General features: G+C 53.9%; 2 protein-coding genes across 3 annotated transcripts in view; both read right to left on the minus strand.

The window, feature by feature from the left end:
• FAM222B (family with sequence similarity 222 member B) overlaps nt 1–16275 on the minus strand; it is a 33036-nt gene extending 16761 nt beyond the window's left edge. Inside the window, exon 1 of one of the 2 annotated variants that reach the window (XM_032201042.1) lies at nt 16223–16275. The gene's annotated coding sequence lies outside the window, so the exon portion shown is untranslated. The remainder of the gene's footprint in view (nt 1–16222) is intronic. The other variant, XM_032201044.1, reaches the window with a different exon arrangement.
• Nucleotides 16276–16719: 444 nt separating this feature from the next.
• ERAL1 (Era like 12S mitochondrial rRNA chaperone 1) lies at nt 16720–22734 on the minus strand. Its single transcript, XM_032201158.1, has 11 exons — nt 22647–22734; nt 22282–22428; nt 22074–22201; nt 21889–21966; nt 21668–21714; nt 21250–21311; nt 20680–20792; nt 20050–20439; nt 19433–19582; nt 19046–19126; nt 16720–18738 (listed from the first exon to the last, which is right to left on the minus strand). The coding sequence occupies exons 1-11, from the start codon at nt 22732–22734 to the stop codon at nt 18616–18618; spliced, it is 1407 nt and encodes a 468-aa protein (XP_032057049.1). The 3' UTR covers nt 16720–18615.
• Between the last annotated feature and the right edge of the window lie 2763 nt (nt 22735–25497).

Genomic DNA, 25497 nt, shown 5'->3' on the forward strand with positions numbered 1-25497 from the left:
CGTCAAGAAGAGCTTACACTCGAAGGGATTCCTTTTCCCACAGCAAGGTTTACTGACTCCAGGTGAGCAGGAGCCTTTGGTTTGCTTGCGTGTCCTTCCCCCTTTGCACTTACCTTTTTATATGTGAAAAAAGAAAGAGATGGTGATAAATAAAGCGCGTGGACAGGCCACAGCTGCAGCTGTAACATCCCTTGGATGTAAGCACAACCTGGCTGCAGGGGGGAGAGCCTGGCCGAGCGCCTACCCCAGAAAGTCACCGAGGCAATCCCCCAACGGTTGCTTCATTTCCAGGCAATTTCTCTGCCCTACCATGGAGTAACCAAGCTAGCTGCGGTCAATGAATTCTAAAAGGTAAATTTTTCTACCTTCAATTAACTGCATTAGTAGTGTTTATAACCGTGCGATTGATAAACGCTCTGCAGAAGCTGTAATTAATGTATTTTTTTGTCTTGGAACACATAGCGAACCCCTTGGCACTCAGACACTTAATGAAAAGCAATTTATCAACCTGCTTTGAATAGCTCAATCCGACTCCTTAATGCAAGGAGCAGCACGCTTTGCTCAAGGCGCTCCAGCTCTGTGAAAGCAACGCGTGCTGCAGAATCACAAATGCCACCAGACACGGTTTGGATTTCGATAGGGATGACACCAACCAGGATGCTCATCGTGCTGAGGACCGGGTATTTCAGTAGGATCTGGGGCTTAGCTGGGATCCTGGCCCCGGGTGCAGATGTGGTTTTCCAGGAATGAGGTTTAGAGGGTGCTTTTAGGACGCTGGATGAAGCTCTGGATTCTCCTCCTGTGCCTCACAGCCACGCAGCGCTGACCCGCACGGGGACGCAGACAAAAATAAAGTGCTTACGGAGCATCTGAATGCTAATTTCTCAAATTCGGTGTTGCTTCGTATGCTTGACACATGCAAAAAATAAAACAACTCCACCGCCAACAAAAAAAAAAACAGCGTTTAGAGGGAAAGGCTTGACATCGCAGAGTTTTATGTCGGTATTAGCTGCTGGGGGGATTAGCCAGCCTTCAAAGCCTAAACTCTAAACTCGCATTTCTGGAAGCACAGGCTCCAAATATTCAATACAGAAATGGGTCTGTCCTCCATATGGCAGCCTGCATGGAAGGATTACATATTTCCATCGCACACGTGAGCCTGCTCCCCGTTCCTGCAGCGTCTTGCCCTCTTCCATTTGTCTTTTGATTCAGATAAAAGCCAGCGCAGATCCTAACTGCTGATACGGAGAAAGGCACAAGACACAGTGTGACTTTGGATGAAGGAAGGAAAAAAAAAAAAAAGGACTCGGGTCCAGACTGCTAGAGCATGTCAAGAGATTGGCTTTGAAACTACAGAACCAGAAATGAAAGCGCGGCTTTTTTATTTGATTTGATCAAAGCAACTGGGGACTGGGAGGAGGGGGGAGAAAGAAATCACATCCTACAGATGCAGGCTAAATTTTAACTACTTCACACATAATGCGGGACCAGCTGATCCCACAGAGGCATAAATAAAGAGAGAAAACAAAGAGGTAAAGTCACTCTGGCTCTGAATGCGCTCTTTCCACAGATCGCTGCTTCAGGGTCTGCCAAAGAGCAACAGGAACCCATTTCAAAGCAAGAAAGGCACAGGAAGCGTGTACCCAGCACTCTCGCCAGGGGCACACATTTGAAGTCTCCAGCGAAGAGCAGAGGAGCGAGCTCCTGACGACACAGAGAAAACGCTCACAATGCAACGGCTATTGGGGTAAATAACCTGCTCCTCCCTCCGGGACTCTGCTCCCCAGATCCGACTGCGAGGTAGCAGCAGCGTGAGACAATCCTCCAGAGGCAGGCTTTGTGCTGCCCGCTGAGAATTACCAGCAGGTAATTCTTTCTCCTCGCCCAGAGCATCCTCTCTGATCCACGCTGGGCACAGGAGGAGGAGGTTTTGCGGAGTACAAACCAGAGCACGGGTTCTTGCGGGCCCCAAACGGCAGCAGGGGAGAACCAGACGGCCGCAGCTGCCCCCCTCCCTGAGAGGAAGGGTTATAAATACCTGCCGGGTGGGCTGCGCGCTTGTGGAAATGACTGGCTGCAGAAGGTGAGCCGTTTCCTCTGGGTTAGCACGGCCAAGCTCTTTGCCTTTCGCTAAAAACGAAGCAGAAGTCATTTTAACACGTGAGGCAGACAAACAGTCGCGCCCAGGGGATCAAACAGCTCTCCAGATGTTTATTTTAAATGAAATTCAGAAGCCGGCACGAACCAGATTTTAAACGCTGAATAATCCGCACCGTGATTTGCACGAGAAACCTAGGAAAAAAAAGGGAAAAAGGTTGCGTCCTACCGCTCCGAAACTCTCCAGGAACATGCAGGGGTCAGAAAGGACGTCCTGAGGAGGAGGGCAGGAAGCAGGGAGCACAGAACTGAGCAGCAGATCTGTTCCCAGGCTCTTCTGCTGAAACCTCCAAGCACGAACAGCCCTGCGCTGAAACCTGACGGCTGTTGAGTGCATTTCTGCCTCCTGCGCTGTGTGCTCCGACGGATGCTCCACGCACACATCCTGGGGCATCTCATGTGAGAAGCCTTTTGACCTTCCTCACCAAGATTATTCATAATCACGGGCTGAAAAGCGTCTAGAAATCTCAGCCCTACATCTTGAAGCTCCTTCCCACCTTGCTCCTGGAGTGAATGCCTCCTGATTGTGCGAAAGCAAGAATATTCAGCCCTCAATCTCGTAGCTTGGGTGTTATGCTGACAATGTCTCCGGAGAGCGGAAGAGAAGCGAGGACAGATTTCCAATAGCTCAGATGCTGCTCTGGAAGAAAAGCTGCTACACAACAAGAGAGATAAATAGAGAGGGAAAGGAACACGCCGGGGAACTTCTCCCAAGGTCACATCAGGATGCCGAACGCCACCCATCTGCAGGGGGAGATTTAGACGCCGGGTTTAACTACCTCCATCCATTTGCTTGTTGGCAGCCACTGTCCTCATTAAACCAAACTGGTTCTGAGCATGAAAGGAGGGCGCAGGGAAGACGGTGCTAGCTAATAAATACAACAGGAAAGGCAACAGAGGCGGGCCTGGATGGAAAACGCAGCCACGCAACGGGCAGACACTGTGCAGAGCCAGCGTGAGGCTCAGCGACACGGCACATCCCCAGCGGAGCCTCCAAGCCAGGCTCGTGGCTCCTGACCTGCAGCAAAGATGAAATCCTGCAACGTGCAGGCACAAACAGCACCGGGATGCCAGCAGGAACCGGAGCTTTTACGACTCTGCTGCCACGCAGGGTCACCCGCCCGTCCCAGCTCCTTACTGCTTCGAAACGCAGGCTGTCGACACGTGGCAGATCACCCAGGACAGAGCGTGGCGTGAAGGAAAAGCCCTGCCCCAAATATTAGATCAGTTCCTGCTGCGTGCCCTCGTCACAAGAGTGCTTCTCGCCCGTCTCAGCGCTCTGACAGACTCGCTGGGCAGAATTTCAAGCTCTGACAAAGTGATCTTATCACTCCTGCGCCGCGCTCGCTACACAAGCCCCTGATTCAGCAGCATGTAGGAAAAAAAAGAAAAAAAATCTTCATTTGCATGAGAAGCACTCGCTGATCACAAAGTCTTCTGTTCAGCACTCCCCTTCCCATCGGCAGCAAGATGTGAGAGCTCTGCTCTCATTCTGCTGGCGGCCGAGGTGGAATATTCTGCCTGTGCTCCCCACGTTTGAAGGCGATCTTTCCCCAAGATTTTCGCCGTGTTTCGGAGTACCACAAAAGCTGCACACATCCAGTGCCAAGGCCCTCATGTGCGATGCTTTCACTGGCACTTTTAATAACCCTGCCGCACAAAGGAGGTTTCATATCAACGCGCAGCCACCGCAAACACCTCCAAAATGTCTCAACAAGTCCGGTCTTTTCCAGTCTCCGTTTACAGCGCTCGGTGCCACGGCATGCAGAGCTTAAAGAGGACGGACTGCCATCGAGAGGGAGGTGCAGTCATGCGGAGAACAACGCTCTGATTGCAGTGAGATTAATCTCTGTCGTGGGAAACCCAATAAAACACGTATTTTGTTATCTTTCTTGACAAAGGGGCTGTTAAAGCTTAACTGCGTTAGCAAAGTTTTGCCTTTGGACTAAGCCATGAGCCTGCAGCATGGAGGTAACGCACACCAGCAGAGGCAATTAGTCAGTTCTCTCCTGATTCGGAGGGAGAAAGTCCACGGTTTCAGCAGCTGAAGACTTTATGCAACAGTCCCGTGCCCTTTCCTGATCCCCGGTGGGTCACTGAGGCTGGTCCCAGCCTCCAGGCAGCTCCAGAGAGCTCCTACTAGCTCTCACCTCCAACTATCTGCCAGAGTTTGTCGCATCCCACACACGCACCCCGAAATCACACAGGACCCTGAGCTAACTCACCAGAAATACCTCCCATCCACGCGGCGACGCGGTCCCTGTTTGGCAACATCTCCTTTCATCTCAATCCAGAGCCGAGGAGTCAGGATCCGATCTCGAAGAGGTGCCGGGGCTGCTGCTGCTGCCTCCCGTGTGTCGCCGAGCATCTCGGCCGGCGCGTGGCCGCGAGGCGACGGCCCTACGACGGCTGCTGCTCAGCAACTCGTGGAGGCTGCATTTGGGAGCACGCTGCTCTAAGCTGCTTTGCTGGCAATTTCTGGCCCGCGCGGCGTGCGAGAGCACAGCCCCGGCCTCACAAAGAGCAGACCTGTAAATGACATCTCGAGGATTAAACTGATTGAGATGCAATTTGCCTAGCAACCATTCATTAAGCAGAGTTCACAAACAGGCCAGCAATCTATTCCACCTCCTTATCCGCGCAGTAAACAGATAGCAGTCTCTGCTGTGTCCTCTCTCCGCCGGCTCAGACACGTTGTAAACAGATTTTTCAGAAGTTTTGACTCCTACGGTCAACGGCAGAGCACAAATCCTGCCCTCCCAGCGCCAGGAATTCGGTTCCAGCCAGCGCCTCGCCGGCCTCGAGCAGCTCCAGAAGGATGACAACGCAAATCAGACGGCGAACGGTGAAACATCTCCCCGGGATTTTCTCACCTCGAGCACTAAGTCTTTATCCCAGCCTCCTATCCCAATCTTTAAAGAAAAATCTTCATCATGCGAGCATTTGGCACTGCTGTCCTGATCGCTGAGAAAGACTCAATGAAAATCTTGTTCCCCTCCTTCGTCTTCTGAAAGGAATTGAAAGGCACTTCCAAAGTTTTTGATAAAGGTTCCCCCTTTCAGAGAAGGAAGGAAAAGTCACATTCTCCCTCCCATTAAGTGTTTTTCCTCAAAATAAGCACGACAATGCCAGTGTCATCATCAAACTTCAAGCCAGCTATTTCAACGTCAAGAATTCAGCTGGGAAGTTTAAGCGAAATCGTGATTCTGCATCATTGTTTCCCCACACGAAACATCCGATACTACCCCGTTCTGCCCCAAAATTAACCAACAAAGCTGAGCTCGGACACATTGCAGACTATATACCTGTACCTGCATGGTTTTCCTTTTTTCTTCTGGGAAATCACTGCGACATCCAGCACGCTCTTACAATTAAATATGCAAGAAAGAAGAATTAAACTGGCTATGAATAATTAATCTCACATAATACTACTTCATAAGGGGAGTCTGGCTGAATATCCCCATGGAGGAGACGTCCCCAAATACAAGGCACATCACGACCAGTGGCTTTCCTTTTCTTATAGGGTCTACGAGTAACTCCATGGCTGCTGCTCGGTTCTGGAGTAGGTTCTTCCCGGCCGTGCCTCCCTTCTCCTCCTTTTCCCTGCCCATCAGGGTTTAGGAGAGCTTGAAGAAACGTGCGAGTGTCGCGAGAGCTGCTGCACCGCTCATCTGCACCTCGGAGCTCGCAGGCTTCCCAAACACTACCCATTAAAAAGCAGAAAGCAATTATCTCCCTTCCCAGCGGAGGATAAAGCAAGTATGATGCAACAATTACTTACAAGATAGTATCAGGTTAAGGTTGGGAGAGAAAAAAAAAACAATTAAAAAGGTTTGCAGGAGCTAAGGAATGCAGTTTGCTCTCCCAGAGCCTATCTGGAGGAGAAAGATAGCATCAGCTCACAGAGCAGACCTTCCTGCTCCGGGTTTAGTTTTGGAGGCTACGGGACATAAATCGCAGCAAAGCTACGGCCCCATCCCTCCTGGCTCTGCCTCACTAGTTTCTAGAGCAAAAATCAACTGAAAATAGGTTTTTAATTGAAACCCTGAGTTGTTTCACCTAATATTTACTGAAGTCTCCATAAAATTGGGATTCGGCCCTGGGCACTGTGCACTAGGTACCCGTGGGGTCAGCTCCATGCTGATCACTTGCTCCACGCGGAAATCCCCAGCTCCCCGACGTTTATCCGAGCAGCACGGCACGCAAACAGCCTCCTGCTGCAGAGCACGACTCCTGGAGACGTGCATGTGAAATCAAACCACACTCGGTGCTGCTTAAAGCAGAGCTGGGCACAGAGATGGTGACAGCCCTACGGATCAAGCCCCCGCTGGAGGATTCGGTGCATTTCTCCACCACAAACACGAGTCGGGGGTCCTCCTCCACGCCGGCAAAGTCACGTTGGAGATGTGCAGGTTTAATATGAATTTTCTATTAAAAATTAAGAAGATTAAATGAAACCTGTGAGCTGGAAGGTGCCACGAGCGCTGCTCCGCTGCCGCGCTCGCTGCCCGGAGGAGCTGGATGCAGAGGCAGACGGGGATGGGGCACAGCACTGCTGGCTTTGGGATCCCCCGCAGACTTCAGAAAGACTCCTTTATTTCAGCAGGAGGTGAGGACGGCGGCTGCACCCCAGTGCTGCTGGGTTTCAGTAGCACGGGGGGTTTACTGCCTGCCTTCTGCTCTTCTTTTTCCTTCATGCATGCGAGGACAGGGCAGGTGGCTCTCCATCGCATCCATGGCGAGGGCTGGAGGAGCAGAACCCCATTTCCCGGTGCTTTTGGGGGTTGTTGCTACCAGCCAGGAGCTGGATGGAAGGTGGAGCCCGTAAACACATCATCCCGCTGAAAATCCCAGCGCCTTCTCTCCTGACATCCAGTCCTCTAGGCACCAGCACTGATCTTTGCGAGCTCGTCCCTTTCTGCCTGCCCGAATTTAATCACCTTGCCAGGAAGCATCCTGCAAATCCCCGGAGTTTACAGAAGCCAAGTTTAACCTTCAGTCCCTAGGAATGCTAACAGAACAGAAAAAAAAAATTAACCCCGGCGCAACGACAACAAAAAGTCCGTATCTGCACTCCTAACGACGCAGCAAAACGCAGCACGTGGCGGTATTTCCGAGCACCTTGCTGGGGATAAAACAGCAAATGGACCACAGCTTCCATTTTGAGGAGCAGAGGGAAAAGCCAACGGAGCCGAGGCCGTCAGCAACAAGGCACGAGGGTGGGAGAATTAAAGGGAATACAGCACCACGTTTAAGCGATGGTAGAAATGTCACTGATTTGAAAACCAAGTCACCTTAAACGTTTCAAATTTCGCCATCTCTGGCACTTTTCGTGGCTTAGCCTACTTTTCCCAACCTCATTTGCATCAGCCCAATAGGCCTCCTGCTGGGAGGCATTAAAATGGCAGCCCCCCATGGAGACGGGCTCCCTTCACCAAGCCAGGCTGAAGGACTAATAAGTATTCCTAAAACATTTTAAAGCCATTAATGGTGTTTAGTAAACATTTATTTAGAATTAGTGCCACCGGTAGAAGCTGCCTTAATGTGCTCTGCTGCAGCATCTGAGGGAAAGGTCGGGCAGAGCAGCAGGTACCCCCCAAAAATCCCAAAAGCCCCAAATCCGAGGCTCCTGCCCTATGCCACCCCACTGATTTGCCATCCTCGACCCCAAAGCCGTTGTCTGGGTATCAATGTGTGATTCCCAAGAGCGCAGGGAGCCTTGCAGACCTCCTGGCTGGGGTTTGCAGGGGGGAATTTGGGTTCCTCTGACCGCCCGTGGCTGGAGGTGGGCCCCCAGTGCCACGCCTGGTTCCCAGCAGGGAGCTGTGCAGGATCAGCGCGTGTTTTTGTGGTGTTTGGGTGGCTGCAGGACAAATTCACTCCGCTTTTGGCAATTCATTCCGCCAGCTGAAGGGAGAGACCAGCACAAATGCAGTGTCCAGCTCGGCGGTACCGATACCTTGAGGATTTGGTACAAACGCAGGGTGCTCTCCACGAGTGGCCGGGCGACGCGTTATCTGCTCGGAGCCATCTGCAGAAAACCAGGTAGGGTTTTATCGAAGCTCTGGAAAGCAGAATAAATCATTTCCTCCGTATCTGTGATCCTGACAGAGACAGACGCTGCAAATCCACGAGCCGGCGAGTGCAGGCTTGTCTGGTTAGCAGAAATAAAATTATATCGGCATCATATCTGATTTATTTTTAATAAAAAAGAAGGCAAACCAGACCTTTAATATTGAAACAGTCACAGCCAGCACCTCCCCGGCCCACAGGAGACATCACATATAGAGTAGAATTGTGAAAATAAACCCAGGATGGGCAGTGGCATTTCTCCTAGGAAGAGCCATCGCAGTCGAGACGCGTTTTAATTGTCACACGTAATGAAAAGCACCCGATTCCTTCTTCATTCGCTGTCCTTATTGCTAACAGTGTAGGGCCGTGAGGTTTCTCAGGGTGTTTTCTGACACCACCAGCGTGGCCGTGCTCCGTCAGGGGATCAGGAGCGAGCCCGGTGGCCACCACCATGCGGTAAAAATAGCGCAGCCCCCTGCCACAACGTCCCTACCAAGTTCCTGGCACCATTCCCTGAGGCATCTCTGCATGAACACCCCGTGGAAATGGGGAAACCGGCACTGGAAACTCACCGAAGGGGAACGCTGATCCCTTGGGACATCACAGCCACTGCTTTAAAGCCTCCTTTCCCCATAGAGCCCTCAGCTCCATCTCTGAAAGCTACCAGAGAGGGTAGTAAATAAATTATATTCCCCAAAAGCGCTGCGAACAAGAGGAACTCCTCCAAATTCAGCGAGAAAATCCTCGCTGAATTTGGTCCTCAGGCAGCAGCCAAGTCCAAGGGTCCACACGGGGTGACTGGGATCCGTGTTTTATTTCCCAACACCCTCGGAGTAACTTCTAACACCTGAACTCGTTGCTGCCCTGGGTGTTAGTGGGTGAGCCGAGCGCTCCAACGCGTGGATTACGACAAAAGAGCCACCAAGCATCTTCAGAGCTCACTTTCCTCCACAGATGGAGGTTCCTGCGCTTTCACGGGCAGTGCTGCACCGGAATAAAATCCGATTTAATTGGCTCCTAAACAGCCAAGCAACCGCTTTCATTTGATTTCAGCGGCAGTGATTCCTAAATCAAGCGGCTCGACCTCCAGCACGGGATGACAAGCAAACAGGACAAGCAGAAAGGGACATCACAAAGCTACCTGGAGCCCCAATCTGTCAGCCCTGGGATGCCACACAGCCCTGCGGCACCCACTGATTAACCAGGACCAGCAAACGATCCGATCTTTGCTCCAGAGGAACCGCTACAGCGGCTGGGATTGAACCCTAGGTGCAATTTCCCTCGTGCACGCTAGATGGGAGCATGGAAAACCTTAATTCTTTCCTGCCTTGGCTGAATGTTAAGTGGCTGAAATGTATAGCACGCTGTCACATTCGGAGAAGCCTCTTCTGTCCTTCATCTGCAGCTTGGCTAATTGACACGCTGCGAGTAAGAAGCTGCCCGGAACTATTAGGCTAAGCTGTGCTGGAAATGAGTAGTAAATAGGAGAGAATATACAGCAGAAGTATTAACCATAGCATTCAGGCCGCTTTTTAAAGCACACGTATTCCATTTCCAGAGCATTTCAATAACCAGCGCCGATGAGATCCATCACAGAAATTGGATTTAGGTTTTAGAAACCTTTGGCTTATTTTCACAACCCAGTGATTCTATAAATACCACCTTGGTCAGGAAGAGGAACGAGAGATGGGAAGGTGCAAGAGGCTTCAGGAACGTTGCTGGAGCTTTGAGTGGGAAACAAACACATTTCTGGAAGATACTGGGGGAAGCATGGGGAGAAACAGCGCCCCGGAGTCTTGCAAAAGGATCTCAACACAGATGAGAGCAGCAGAGCATCGAATCTCCCTGGGATTTCACTACACTGAAGTCTTCAGGAAAGTCTCTTAAAAGTCACTTGTTCCCAAACCAAGCCATTTCTAAATTTAAGCACCGAAAAGAACTCGGCTCAGACAATGGCACCACCAGGAAGAAAGGCACTGGGAAGAGCTGCTCTCCCTCGCCCGCTTCGGCCTTTTCACTTATTGATTTTCCTCCACATTCATTCACGAACGCTCAGCACGGTTGTGAACAACCTGAAGTCAAAGAACACACGAATTACCAGCTCTAGGAACACATCGCCTGATCCAGAAAAGCCGAGGGCTCTCCTGGAAGTGCACAACAGGCTGGGGAGCGGATAAAGGGCAGCCAGCAAACGCCCGTGGTTCCCTTCCACAACGAAGCCCAAGCATCCTCTGTCATCCCCTAAATGGCTCTTTGCCCCCCCAAACCATCAGGCTTCGTCCTCGGGGTCCTCGTTTATCTCCTGAAACTCAAGGAATAGGAATAAACTCGTCAAAGAACGGGCTGGTTACAGCTGCTACGAGCCAGCCCCACTCGCCTCGGAGAGGGTCCCGGTGTCACCTGCAGGGCCGTGGGGAACAGCATACCAAGACAAGGCTGCTCCACCGCTGCCCCAAAGCAAAAGCAACGAGAAATGGTGACAGAATAAAAGGAAGAATGGAGACAAATGACTTTGCTGGAGAGTGGAGTAAGAAACTGGGCAAAAGGCTCTCCTTTCCAGGTGTTAAGTGTTTTTTTTTTTTCCCGTTCCATGCTAAAATAATAGATCAGCAGAGGAGGAAGTTACTCCAGGGAGTGGAGTTTCCATTTTTGTGGAAAGGCTGACACAACGCCCTTTCCATCCAATGGAATCTAAAATATACAGATTTATGGGATTGGCTCGAGACAGCCATCGTAGGACACTTTTCAAAGCCTCCTGCGTGCAGGAGCTGCCTACGGAGAGGAACAAAACGAGCGGCGAGACAACAGCCACAGGAAAGGGCAGGGCTGCGGGACGCGAGTCCTCCAAAAGGCACATTCCAAGTTTTTAAGCAAGCTGACAGCAAGAAGAGGGATCGCAGGATACAGCCGAGGGTGCAGGGGGGTCAGGAAACGAACAAACCCCGCGGCGCTCCGTCCTGACTTCTGCAGGCAAGAGCAAACGAAACCACGTACCGTTTCTTCTTCCACTGCGCTCTCCCTCAAGCCCTGAGTGATTTTTCCCTGCCTCCATCCACCCGACAGGGCGGAATTAAGGGGCAGGCAGAGCCTGGCTCCCATCCTAGCTGCTGAGCACAGGACGGGGAGACAGCCCGAGTCTGAGAGGAGAAATTACAGAAAAGAAGCGAAAGGGAGACGGGCTCCGAGCAGCAAAGCGCATCCCCTCACCTATTTCCACTCGCCCTCACGTGGTTCCCGAATTAGAAACAATCAGAATCCTGCTGGAAACAATATACAGCTCCCTAATTGGGTTGTCTGCGCTGCAGACGTCAGCAGCGTATCGCCTGGCGGATCGCTTTTTGAGTGTTTTTTTTTTCTTTTTTTTTTTTTTTTAAATACTAAAAATAGCTTCGCTTGCCTGGTTCACCTTCCCTGCACCGCATCGCTACGAACCTACAAATCCCTCACTCACCGCACGGCGGCTGCGAGCTGGGGGCGTTCAGGATCCGCTCCCTCCGGAGGCAGGATGCGGCGCCTGGAGCCCTTTGACAAAATCTCCCCGCGAGCCTCGTCTCGGATGCGCTGTGTTTACAGAAATCCTCATTTCTAACACATTTCCCTGTAGTACGCCCGTCAGAGCATCTCGTTAGAAGCCCGGAGCAGCTCAGCTACCTCCGAACAAATAAAGAAGCCTGCAGCTCGCTTCAGCTGCCCCGTGTGGTTTGAAAACTTTAAAGCCTCACCCCACCAAACGACACTCCTGTGAGATGATCCCGGTAACAAAATATCGCTGTTTTCTTCACAAAGCCTGGGAACTCGGATCTTCAAGCACAGCGTCAACGAGTTACACGCTGGGAATCCACAAACTGAGCATCGTTTCTGAGCACTACCGGAGAAAATCCTAACAATAAACCACATAAAAAAACAAGGGGGGAGGCGTGATGGCAGACAGACCGCACTGGAAAAGGGTCTGCAGGGTTTATAAAGCTGGATCAGCCGTGGGCCACAGTCACTGCTTCTTTAAAATGCCCAATTTAAATCAAAAGCCGAAAGAGGCAGCCAAAGATCCTGCCAGTCTCTGGCAGTCCCAAACCGAACCCGGCTCAGGTTGACTGAGGCCAAGCTCCTGTTTTTTGGATAGGAAGTTTAGCTTTTGAAGAATGCAATCCACAGGAAAATATCTTTGGGCACGTTTAAAAAACAACCTGCGAGGATCCCAGCTGGCAGGACACCTTTTGGTACCTCTGTTCCTCGGTAGCTGACTCAGTATTTGCAAAACAACTTCTTTATAGAAAGAAAAAAAGATGAACAGTGTGACAAACTCCTTCGAGCATTCATAGTCAAACTGATGCTGTGCAATTAAAAATTGCTCACAGAGCCCATTGTGATTAAGATTTTACCACGAGTCACAAAATGCAGTGGGGAAGTGGCACAACGCACAAACAACGGGTTGAAATTCTTCGCTTTCCAGCCAGAAAAAAAGCTTCAAACGCAGTCCCTTCCAGATTTCACCAGCCTCTGAAACCTGTCCTCACCTCCAGCAGCATCTCACCCCAAAACCCACCCCAGGGGCTCCAGCGGGCCGGCGGACGGGCAGCCTGACACTCAAACCGTGGCTGCAGTGTCTCAGCGAACTGCTACGTGCTCCTGAGGCAGTTCTTTAAAAGTTCCAGCCGTCTGCTAAATAAATCAGGCAAGCTGAGCTTTGGCTGCGCTCTCAGTGGGGTGGTTAGTAATTCCATAAATCCTGGAATCCTGGAAATGACCAGGCTTTAGAGAAACGCGACATGGACATGACTTCATCGCCCATCCCCATCAATCAGCGCCTCCCCTCGCTGCCACAGCTCGCCTGCTGCAGATTGGGGTGCTGAGCAGCACGGGCGCGGGACGTTCTGGCTCGGGGCTCTGAGGACAAGAGGTTTTGGGGTGGCAGGAGCGTGCCTCTGCCCTCTCCATCCCTGTGGGCCAGCCAGGAATGAGTCAAGGGCGAAAACGGGGAAGAATAACCGTGAATGGACGAGCCACGGTGGAAGGGAAAAGTGAAGGAGGAAACAAGGAGTTTCCATCCCATATCGTGGTGTTTCGGTGCGTGCAGCTGAGGACGCAAGCTAAAGCTCGCACACATCTTAAAGCAGTCTGCATTTCTGGAGAGCACAGATACCTCGACAGAAGCCTTACTTCTCCTCTTCATCTCCAGTAACAGTTCCCAGAAGCAAACGTAGCTAAAGCAGTGTCTCTGTCAGAGGACAACTTGAAACAAATACAAATAAGACCGGAATTACGGCAGATAGCCAAGCTGCAAAGAACAAAAGGGGGTTTTAATTTGATGTTGGGAGAGAAAGACAATCCTACGTGGACACTCTCCAACGTACTTCTGATGTTATTAACAGCAAGAGCACCTCAGGCTGTGCTAAAGCAGAAAAAGCGTGAATCTATTTGCAAAGTGAATGGAAAGGGGGGATCAAAAATACCATCTTATTAAACGGCGTGCGTTTGGTGCTAAGTGCATTATTTATCCGCTCGAGAAATTCCCCAAATGAGAGCGGGTGCCCGAAGTAAGGTCACTGCTTGATGTCAATTCCAAAGCAGAACTGCGCCTTGTGAGGATTTCAGCACATGCCTGCTCTTTTATCTCAGCACAAAACGAGATCTATTTTTTTTTTATACACTTCAAAAGCCACGTAAGGCAACAAATAAAACACACGCCGAGCACGAAGGCCCAGAAAACATGCCAGCATCTCTCAGCAGTCATCCTTCCCGTGTCATCCGTTCTGTCAGATTTATCTGGTTTTGCTTAATTCGGGTTCCACTGATAGGCATCTTTCCTCTCTAGACCATCAGGCCGGGTAGACTTGAACTCGATGTGGCTTCTTAAAATAGCAGAGAGAAACTACAGCCTATTCATCAACCGCTCTCCCAGCTCCAGCTCTGCTTAGGACTCTCCCCGAAGAGGGTCAATCTCTGATTTCCTCACCTCAGAAATTCTACCCGACCGCACCGTGTAAAGAGCACTTGAAAAAACAGATACAGCCTTTCTTTTTTGGAAGCTTTTCCCCCTGAAAGCTGTATTTATTGCGGAACAATCCTATATTTATTGTAAATCCCACTCTCCTTTTGTCCTGACTCATACTTGTTTGTGATCCAAAACCTCCTCTACCAAAATCTACCAAACAGTCAATTTTCCTGTGCTTGCTTTCCATTCCTGCTGCTTTTTTTTCTCCCCTTTTCAGGTCCTCTTGGACCTGTTTTGCACCGCTCCAGACCCACCTGCCTGCTGCTTCTGCATCCTTTGCTCCCTGGGCTGCTGCAGGCGGTGAGACCTTGTTCTCTTCATCTCTAATATCTGTAATATGTTTCAACAATGTCTTCCCCGCTGCCTTATAAATCTACTTAAATGAATGCACTTCCTAGCTAAGGCAGCTCTGCTCCTCCTCGCGTTTTTAACCTCTTTCAGCATCAGCCCTTTCCACTTTCATCGAGTCAAGGAGCCTCACGTGAGGATCAGGTCTCTGTGACAGCATGATCCTGTAACCTGTGCTCACAAGAGCGGCTTTCACGTGTGTTTTCAGAACAGAAAAGAATGAAACGCCCACTGAATTCAGTCCACGATGGCTTTTCCCTCTACGGACTGCTTTCTAAGCTTATTTTGGGTGAAAAATTGCAAGTGCTCTGCTGCTGCTTCCCATCCACGTGAAATGAGTAACGCTGGGCTCTAACAAGTTCAGATTCAGGTGGCAAAGACCCGCTCGGAAACGCGTGCGCAGGGAGGAAAAAGCAACCATCACGAGTCTGCTCCTGCCAAGGCAGCAGCAGCAGCCACAGGACTGAATCAGACAAAGTTCCTACAGCACGTACAGAGCCCACGGAGCCCAGGAGGAGTTATTTGAAGGTATCCCCGCTGCTCCGGCACAGACACCGCTCGGGAGCCCTGCGGGGTGCTGCTCTCTTACAGCCACCCCGAAAACAAAGCAGCGCCTTTCTGCAGCAAAGAGGTAAAAGCCTTAGGGGAAAAAGTTTTCTAAGCGAGCTTGTGACTTTAGTTGTGATAAAAATGAACGAGAACGATTAGGACCATCGCAGAAAGTGGGTGCAAAGTGTTCCTGAACTAGGCAAGGCCAGAACCGGGCTGCACGGGATTTATCCTACAGGCGGTACGGGGCCGGGAGAGGCAATGTCAGCGAGGGCAGCACACCTCGGCCAGCCCCACGCCACACAGCCGAGAGCTTTCAAGCACTTCACCTCCTTCAAGCAGCCCGGCCGCACCTCCTCCTCCAGCTGTCTTTCTGCGCGTTTTTTTTTTTGTGTGTGCGTGTTTTTGCATTATTTTTTTTTTTTTTTTTTGCTTTCCCCTTCACGCTCCGCCGTTCAGCTTCCCGTTCAGGTGCTCCAGAAAAAGGGCTGGCAGGAAATCAGAGGGCCCAGGGCGGCGTTAACAATGGCTCTTGCAAAACCGCGCCGCCGAGAAGCCGCTCCAGCTCCTTCTCCCCCCCCACCTCACCCTCCTTTTTCCACACACCCCTCCCCGGTGCCTCCGGGAACCGTGGCACAAAGGAATCGCTGCGAAGCTCCCCGGGGAGAACAGAACCGGGGAGGGCCCCCCCCCCACTTTAGGAACCGGGCCCCGGGGCCTCCCGTTGGGGCCGGGCCGAGCCGTGAGGGCCCCTCCTGAGGCGGGCACCGGGGCTGTGTGAGGAGAGGAGGGGGGGGGGGGGGCGGCCCCGTGGAGCCCCCCCCCGGGCGGTACCGGCGGGCTCCGGTCAGGCCGCAGCCCTCACTCCCCCCCCCCCCCTCCTTTTCTGTCACCATTACACCTTTTGTCCCGCGCGCGCTGTCGCGACACTCCCCCTATCGCGACAGGCGGCGTGAGGATGCGTGTGTGGAGAGGACCTGGGGGGGAGAAACCGGGAAGGACAATGAGGAAAAGAGGCGATGGGGGGGGGGGGAAGAACGGAAAAGCCCAGCTCGCCGCTTGTGCCCCCCCCCCCCGTACACCTCCTGGAGGCCCCGCACTTACTCTCGGTGCCCCTGCCCGGGCCTCATGGCGCCGCCGCCGCTGTGCCCGTGCCGGCCCCGCCGCTCCCCCCCTTCCTCCTCCTCCTCCTCCTCCTCCTCCTCCGCCGCCGCCGCCCGCCCCGGCCGTGGTGGCTGCGCCAGGAGCCGCCGCGCATGCGCCCCGCCCGCCAACGGCCCCCGCCGCCCCGCCCCGCCGCCATTACAGCGCCCCCTCCTCCTCCTCCTCCTCCTCCTCCTCCCCCCGCCTCCTCCCCTCAGCGGCCCCGCCGCCATGACAGCGCCACCGCGCGGCCGCCATTAAAGGGCGGGAGGAGGGCTGAGGGGACGGGGGGTGTTGCGCGTTTCGGCGCGGAGCTACGGAATAAAATGTGTGAATTTGTGACGGAAAAGCGGCTCGCTATCGAGTTTTTTTTTTTGGTTTTTAATAAAAATGAAGGAGATGGGGTACAGAAGGGAAAGGGGGACGCAGACAGGCGCGGCGACATGGCGCCCGGGGGCTGTGGTGGCTGTGAGGGGGCAGCTGCAGGCTGGGGAAGTAACGCAGAGCTCCCCACACAGGGACAGGGGCACGGTACTTGTGCTGAGAGAGTAGAATCACAGAGTTATAAAATCATTAGGGTTGGACCAAATGATCTTGGAGGTCTTCTCCAACCATCACCCTCCCGCCAATGTCACCTCAAAGGGTTTGGGTTCCCTGTAGGAACCTCCAGAAGACCCCTTCAGATCTCTCCCTTCAGCCCAGAGGTGTTGGTTTGTAACAGCACACTGGATTTCACCCCAATTTCTGGAAGGAAACTATTCAGTACTGCAAAAATTGAGCCTGAACTCAAGCCCACAGACTCAGCCCCACACCTAAAGCAGCACACAGCACCACTGAGCGCCCCCAGCCCCCTTTGCTCAGCCTGCAAAAGCCTTGCCCACACCCTGACCCGTGTCAGAAGCTCTACATCCTCAACAGCCTCCCCAGCCTGAGCTGCTGCCCCAACTTTGGCCTCTTCTTCAGCTCTGATGGTCTCTAACTTCCAGTCTGCAACCTTGGTGCAAAGAGTAATGACTCTGTAGTAATGTTCCTGTAATAAACTGAGTCCCTAAGAAAAGGGTTGCCATCTGTTTCTGCATGACTAACTAGCCCTTCTGAAGTAAGCACCTACGCAATGCTGCTAGAGGCATCTTCACACCAAATCCCTCAATGTTCATTCATTAGCCAAACGTCCAAATGGGTGTAAAGCCAGGACACCACTGGGCACCAAAACCAAGATGTGTCGAGGCAGGAAGACACCTATTCCCTGCTCTGCGTGCCCTTCTTACAAATATGCTCCAGCAAATGCTTGTGTTCAGCAAGCAGTTCTCTGGCCTCTCTGCTCCCTTCACCTGCAGTCAGGGAAGCAGCTCGCATACACACCAGGAACGGATCACAGTCCAAGCTCCATTTCTCTGCTTCTTCAATAATCCACTCAGAAGAGGGTGTCACCAGGCACATCCCTCCTGAGTCAGCACCACCTGCCAGGAGCAGTGAACTGCCTAGGACACTGAGGGGAAGGATGCCAGGGTAAGGAGAAGGAACACATTTTTATTAACTAAAGCATAGAAAAGGTGAACGTGAAAGAAATAGCTGGCAGTCGTCTAAGCGGAAGGTGCAAACATGCCTGTGGCAAGAGCTCCAACACAGCAGCTGGAAACCACTGGCCTTCATGACCTATAGAGTTTCAGAGCTCTCTGCCCCACCCCGTTATGAGAATGTTTCTGCTAGCCAGCAAACTCTTCCAACTCAAGCTCCCTGGGCAATACTGACTCCCTCGCAGCTCTACTCACAACCATGAACAGGGTGCAGGGCAAGAAGCATGACAGAAATGAGAACACCACATGGGCTGGGGTAGCCCCTTCCTCCTGCATTACCACGGCTGGCATCACTCAGCCTTCAGAAGAGATGATAAACGTGCGCTAACAATTCTTCACTGCGACCCTTTGCTAAAGGACAGGAGATGTTCCCCCACACTTCGAAGAACCACAATATTCACCCTTCCCTTTTTGAGCCAGACTCTTGACTCAAGTCATCCTGAACTTCCAGCCACAAACGCTTGGCAGCAGGGATGTGGGACACAGCCCAGAAGCAGATGACAGCTCTACAAATGCAGTGCTAGAACCACACACGCACCAGGTTCTCCGATGTGCGTCCCGTTTCCATACGATAAGGCCTCGTAGAAGATCTGTAGAGTTTATTTCCATTTGGGCCATTCCCCAAAGAATAATATATTCTACTTCAGCCCGCTATCTGGACTCCATCCTCCTGTTTCTGGATTGAGCAAAGGTGTTAAGATACCTGCAGCACAAACTGGGAGCGGTTTCTCTGCATGACCACAGAGCTCAACGGCTGTCAGAGCCTCCTCAAAGAGTTCAACTCTTCACCTCCACCTTGAGCTTCAAGCGGACATCACAGAGGAAAGCGTTCATCAGGTCCTGGCCAGCCTCCTGAGCGATCCTGCTGATAACCGTACCTCTTTTTCCAATCAACATCATCTGCATTAAAACCCAGAGAGAACACCATCACTCTCATTCTTCCTCTGGGGAGGAGTCACCTAAGAAAACAAGGGTGCGGGCACAGAAGCGTATAGAATATAGCAGCCAGGGATGTCCTAAGACCAAACCATGGGCAACTGATTGCTTCAGAAAGGTGCAAGGTGTTACTGAACGGCCTGTGACTGTCACAGACCTGGATCTTTCCAACACAGAGCCCACTGCTGAGAGAAAAGGTGTCTAACACAGCAAGGGCACACATGCAGGAGCAAGGGGGCCTCCTCTCATGCTCCCCAGCTCTCTTACTCACCATATGAGACTTCCTTGGGACCACGAGGTTCTGCACAATGAGGAGCTCTCCGCTTGGCCCTTCCTCCCACAGCTCTGTCACCTGCAACAGCAAGCACAAACCCAGCAGCTCAGCACAGGACCTCAGAATTCAGCACAGGATCTCTGGAGCCACAAATGTGACTCTTTCACAGACTAAAGCTTAGCTCCCTGGTACATGCACATGTGTGACCCCACTTAAAACACACAAAGGCTCTCGCTGCCCGACACCCAACTCCCAGGTCATCCCACGTGGCCTGTGAAGGGTCTGGTAGATTTCACAAACTCAAAAAAAAAAAAAAAAAAGGAATTTTCATCACACTGCCAACAAAATAACTTGAAGGCAAGTCCGCTTGCACACACTTCCCACCTGAGTCACGCCATAGGGCACCTCCAGGGGCAGGTACTCCAGAATCTTCTCCCTGATGATATTGTCACAGATCTCTTGAGGGGACTGGCTGGTCAGGACCCTGCTGTGAAACTCCCACGGGCCTGGCTTGGCTTGCATCAGGAGGTAGCGCTGTCAGCACAGAACACCCATCACACCCGTTAGCTGCCACGTGCCATCCTTGTAGGGCCACAAAGCTCTGTGGTGAGTTGCTATGAGGATGCTCCTGCTAGCCACCAGGGCGGTGGCGTAATATCTTTGGCATGGAATGGAGAAAGGGAAGCTTCTGAAACTGAAACAATCCCAAAGGTCACACCTCCCGAAGTCATTTGTACGAGCTACAAAAGCCTACAGTACTACTCGCAGCTGCGTGATGCTGCATCGGGCATCCATCATTATGGACAGGCTGCTATTTGGGGAGCCTCAAGGAAGACAGAAAACTCTGGAGATGTCAAAAGAGAACACATCCCCCAGCACAGACCCACCTCAAGCCAAGGACAGCAGCTCTGCTGGCTCCTCGCAGGAGGAGCAGCTCAGTACGAAGCCCTAGGGTGTCACGAGGTGTTTCACAGCCTAACAGCAGCTCAGACTTCAGTTACCTTCAGCGTATCCACCTCCTCTCCTGTGAGAGCTGCCAGCATGAAGATCTCCTGGAAGCGTGGCCAGCCCTTCCTGTTTTTCAGATCTCTGCATTCACGGGGCTTTGGCCCTTGTGCTTCTGTGACACGATCAGGCTCAGGAGCCCTCGTGTCACTGCTGCTATCCAAGCCAGAGCCTTCTTGGGCTTTAACTGTTTCCTGCAGACCAGGAGACTCGTGGGCCCGGTTCTCAGGTGGAAAAGCCTGAGTGTTTTTAAGAACAGTTTTTGCTGAAGAACTCAGATTGTGTTTAAATGGAGACCTCACTTCCAGCTTCTTTCCGTTTACAGTTCCCTCTGTTAGCTCAGTTACGAGTTCCAGCAGGATGTACTTCTTCTTCAGCAGATCCACCTGGTATGAGAGAGAGGTATCACAAACTTGTCCCAAATGAGGCTGACCAGCAGCTGTTTCCAGGCTGATTTAAATTCTGTTTTGCAGCAGACAGCTGCAGGGACACGTGTGCGTGCAACACAGACACGTAAACACACAAATATTCTGCAGTGGAGAGGAAAATCAGTGTCCTTTGACATACCCGGAAACACACCGGTGTGACTGACTGCTAAAGGCAGGACAAACGAGCTCCTCATTTACCTTGTTCAGAACCAGGACGCTGGGAACGTGGGGAAACTCAGAAAGACACTTCAGCACCTCTTGGCTCAGACAGTTTCGTGTCCAGTGATCCGACACGTCCACCAAAACCAGAACTGCCAGGAAAGAGAGGGAAATATAATGAACCTGTATAGTCCAAAACCTTACTTTTAAGTTTCCTTGCAGCCCGTGGTTGAATCGTTTCCCTCCTGCTGCTACTTCTCTCTCTTCTAGAGAACAGCATGCAGATGGAGCCAAAAAGGAGTGTTTTATTTGATAAAACAATAAGCCCAATTTATACTTGCTGTCCTAAAGAGATCACACAGACTAAAACGCAACATCCATGCCCAAATATTAATCTAAGCTTCAGACCTTGGCATCAGACAACACTAATCCCCTCCCTTGGTGAAATAATTCAAGTTTCTTCAACGCCCTTCCCTCCTCCCTCCTAGTTCACGATCCGAGCACTGCCCTTACTGCTCAGTAACACATCCAGATACCGCAGCAGGAGGGCTGTAAGTTTCTGTGGCAGATAAAGGGTTTGGCTTGATGCAAAGGAACTTGAGCACCCACCTAAATCTGCATGTTTCATGCTGTCCCATGGGTCTGTCAGCATGGCCTCTTCTAGTTTATGCCTGAAAGACAAAGGCAGATGGATAAGTCAGACATGAGCTGGACGACAACCATCTTCCTTCCCCCTGCAGGGGAGGAAGCAGCACTTTCCATCGTCCCAGCTCACGCCGAGCTGCCTTGCTGGCTACAACAGCCCTCACTGCACACACACACAGAATCAAACACACAACGGGGCTGGAGGGATTCTACAAGTTCTGCGTGCTGCTGAAATAGCAACAATAAAAAGGTGAAAAACCAAAACGAGGCTAAAAATAGAAGTTCCTGCCCTTTCTATTTTACAGACTCGTCACTTTCTGCTCTATCAAACCTCAACTTGACAGAACCCCATCTCTTCCTGCAGCAGCAGCAGCAGCGATACCTTTTGGCTTTCAAGGGACTGGTGAGGCCAGGTGTGTCCAGAATGACCTAGGAAGGAAAAAAAAAACAGATCCTGTCAGTCTGCCTGCAGCCAGTGGCAAAACTAAAACTTACATCTGCGTGATTAATTTTGTAAGAGATACAAACGAGAAAATCCTTCACTATCTGGCTAGCACTCCCTGCTGCCTCAGGCACGCCATTTCGGCAGCGCTGGAAACTCACCAGCTGGGTGTCCTCAAATGTGACGACTCCCTGGGCTTTGCATCTGGTTGTGTGCACTTTCTTCGAGACGGGGAAAACCTGTAAGAAATTAAAAACATTCCGCATCCAGGACATGTGAAAGAAGGGATTTAGCAGCCTGAATTTGGCGCTGTAACACATTTATAATTTATAACAGCGTTCAGTACCTTTCTGCCCAAGAGCTGGTTAGAGAGCGTGGACTTCCCGGCATTCGGCGCTCCAATGATGGCGATTCTTAAAACCTTGGGGTTCTGGGGCTGGTCAGGCCGGTCCCGTAACAGCCGTTTTTGCTCCTCTGGGGGGTTAGAAGGAACCCGAATGTTGCTAAATCCCCACTGACAGCCCCAGGCACGGCCCCGGGCCGCTACCACTCACCTTTACTGGTGGCCACGGGCGGCGGGTGCTGGCCCAGAGCGCAGGTCGGCTTCTCAGCGGGGATGCCCAGGATGCTGCCGAGCGCGGAGCTGCTCCCGCTGCAGCGGGCACCGAGCCCCCTGAGGGCCCGACTCTCCAGGGGACGAGCTGAAAAAGCAGCAAAAACTCCAAATCGTACCGAAAACGCCCCAAAACTGAGGAGAACCGTTCCCACGAAGCCCAGCCGGCTGCCCCCTCACAGAGGGCCGCTGGGCCTGCCCCCGCTTCACACGCACGGGACCGGCCCCGCTCACCCCCGGGGGCTCCGGTCCCGGGTGCCCCAACCCCAAGGCCCCGGCTCCAGGTCCCCGGTCCCCGGTCCCCACCTGCCCCCCCGGGACGCGCCGCCGCCGCAGCCCTCAAGGCCCGGCTCAGGGCCCTGCCCGCCGCCGCCACAGCGCCGGGCGCCGCCATCTTGCCCCGCCGCAGGGCAGGGCGGGAATGCCGCCGCCGCCCGCGCCCATTGGCTGAGAGGGGGCGGGGAGCATAGAGACGGGGAGGGGCGGGGCAGAGCGCCGCGCCGCTAGGGGTTGTGGGAAGGAAGCGGGACGCTGGCGGGCGGGGTTAAAATGGGCGGGAGGGGGTTGTGGTGGTGTGGGCGGGGCTTAAACAGAGTGGGCGGGGCTTAAACGGAGTGGGCGGGGCTTGTGGTGGAGCGCCCCCTGCCGGTCCCGCCGCGTGTTGCAGGAGCGCCCAGTGCTCCCAGTGCTCCCAGTGTCCCCTCCACACAGCCCGGTGCACCCCAGTGTGCTCTGTGTCTTCTGCCATGCAGTCACCTGCCTTCTGCTGCACCCTCCCAGTTCATCCCAGTGCACCCCAGTCCAGCCCAGTACCCCTTGTAGCACTCCCCACTCCAGCCCAGTGCACCCCAGTCTGTCCCAGTACCCCCTGCAGCACTCCCCAGTCCATCCCAGTGCACCCCAGTCCATCCCAGTACCCCCTGAAGCAGACCCCAGTCTATCCCAGTGCACCCCAGTCCATCCCAGTACCCCCTGCAGCCCAGCCCATTCCCCTCAGTGCTCCCCAGCGAGCCCCAGCGCTCCCAATTCCCCCCTGCAATGCACCCCAGTGCCCCACTGCACCCCAGTGCTCCCCAAGTCTCCCACAACACACCCCAGTGCCTCCCAGTGCTCCCCAGTGCCCTTTACAGTGCCCCCCAGTGCTCCCCAGTGCCCCCTGTGACACACCCCAGTGCTCCCAGCACCCTGCCCGCACCCCCTGCACCCAAACTCCCTGTAGTGCACCCTGTCCCACCCCACACCCCAGAGCCCCAGCAGACCCCAGCACCCTGGGGGCACACAAAAAGAAGGAAAACCAGAGCCGTGGTGCCGCGAGCGCCTTTATTGCCCCCAAACCCGCTCCGGGGGGGGCTCCGTCTGCGGATCCGTGCCGAGCCGTGCCGCGTGCCCGGCCGGCGGCAGAACCATTACCATTACTAAACTCAGTAATGGTAACGGTTTCCCCGCCGGCCGCGTTCCCTGGCTGCATCCAGCGCTGCCCCGCACACTTGGGGTGCCCCAAATGTCCCTAAATCCCTCCCCAACCCCAATTCCCCGTCCCCTCCGTGCCCTCGCGGTCCCACGAGGCGGCTCTCGTTGCGGTGGCGGGGTGCAGCCCGGGGGAGTACATCATCTATACTGTAGTGTCTCATAGCCAACTTACAGTATACGATGATATCCAGCCCGGGGCGGCGGGAGCAGCGCCTGGAGGAGAGGAGAATAGGGTCAGCGTCCCCCTCTTGTCCCCCCCCACGAGCACAGGGGGGTCCCCCCGCTGCTGGCACCCACCTGGCGGGGTGCTGCCGGGCCCCCCACCCCGCTGGTTCTGTGGGGTGCCGGCTCTGCCCCTGATTTATAGGAGCTGCCGGGGCTCATCTGCATATCTCGAATCTGCAGGGCACAGCGGGGGCGGCCCCATAACCCCCCCGGTAGGGTGTGGGGGGGCTCGGTCCCCCCCCCCCCCAGCAGCTCCGTGCCAGCCTGGCGAGGCTTTGACACATTGGGGACACCAAGGACAGGGGGCTCCCAGGGGGCGCCTTTGTGTTGAAGGCAATGGGGTGGCCCCCATGAGCCCCCTCCATGCGTTCCATCTGTGGCTTGCACACCCCTAAACTGGGAGCTACTGGTTGCAAACTGGTGCCCAGGGGGTGGGCTGTGGGTGTCAGGGGTGGCAGCCCCATGGGGACAGGGGTGCTGGGCCACCCCCCAGCCGCGTGTGGCCTGCCGAGAGCCGTGTCCCCGTGTCACATACGGTTCCCTGAGGGACAAATCCCTCAGCCACGTGTCCCCAAGAGGGCCGTGTCACCTCCCCATGCAGGACCGTGGCCGTCCATGTCCCCAGGCCACGCGTGTCCCCAAACCCCATGTGTCCCCACGGGGCCAGCACCGTGCCCGGGTGTTTGTGGCGGCGGGGCAGGGACATGCTGGCATTCCTGGAAGCCACCTGTGGGGACACGATAAGTCCCCGTCTGCGTGGGCACCCCGATAAGCAGCAGCCACGGCTGCTGGGGACCCTGCCCTGGGGTGTGAGGTGTCCCCCGGACCTGCTGTCCCCTCCGTGTGGTGACAGAAATTGGGGCAGCGTCACCTGTGCTGCCACGGCCTGGCCCTGGCAGGAGGTGGCACCGGCCTGGCCCCGGGCAGCACGAGGCCACCAGGATTTGGGGACAACCAGGGGGCTGTCCCCTGCTCTCTTTGCCCCTCGCTGTGACCCAGGGGTCCTGGGGGGGCTGTAGGATTCCCCAGAATGTGGCACAGGCACCCCAAAACCAAAAGCAGGGACTTCACCAAAGCGTCCCCATCCCTTCCACCACCCGTGGCACAAGGGGACAGCCCTGCCCCATGTCCCCGCACCCCATAGCACCAAACGGGGCCAGGGGGTCCCCAGCAGCCCCCAGACCAGCACTGAGGAGCCGATGGGGGGGCCCTGGCTGCTGCAGCCCCCCCGTGGCGCTCAGGGCAGTGCCTGGCTGCAGATAAGGAGCCACCGAGCCGTCCCCACCCTCCCTATCAGCAGAGCCACCCCAATGGAGGGGGGGGGACATGGGACAGGGGCCAGCCCGTGCCCCTGGGGGGACACGGAGGGGCTGGGGGCATGAGGGGGCTGCAGGAGGCAGCAGGACGGAGCCCCCATTGCTCGCTGTCACTGTCCCCATGGGTGTGCTGAGGGGGGCAGAGC

This window comes from Aythya fuligula, chromosome 20 (assembly GCF_009819795.1).
Source record: "Aythya fuligula isolate bAytFul2 chromosome 20, bAytFul2.pri, whole genome shotgun sequence".
NCBI classification, from domain to species: domain Eukaryota; kingdom Metazoa; phylum Chordata; class Aves; order Anseriformes; family Anatidae; genus Aythya; species Aythya fuligula.

Bases quoted from the DNA above. Each gene is read 5' to 3' on its own strand.
- ERAL1 (XM_032201158.1), bottom strand. From the start codon at position 22,734: ATGGCGGCGCCCGGCGCTGTGGCGGCGGCGGGCAGGGCCCTGAGCCGG. The intron at 22,429-22,646 runs GTGGGGACCGGG...CTGCTTTTTCAG, and splicing joins GGCGCGTCCCGGGGGGGCAG to CTCGTCCCCTGGAGAGTCGG. The intron at 22,202-22,281 runs GTGAGTGGTAGC...CTAACCCCCCAG, and splicing joins GCCCGTGGCCACCAGTAAAG to AGGAGCAAAAACGGCTGTTA.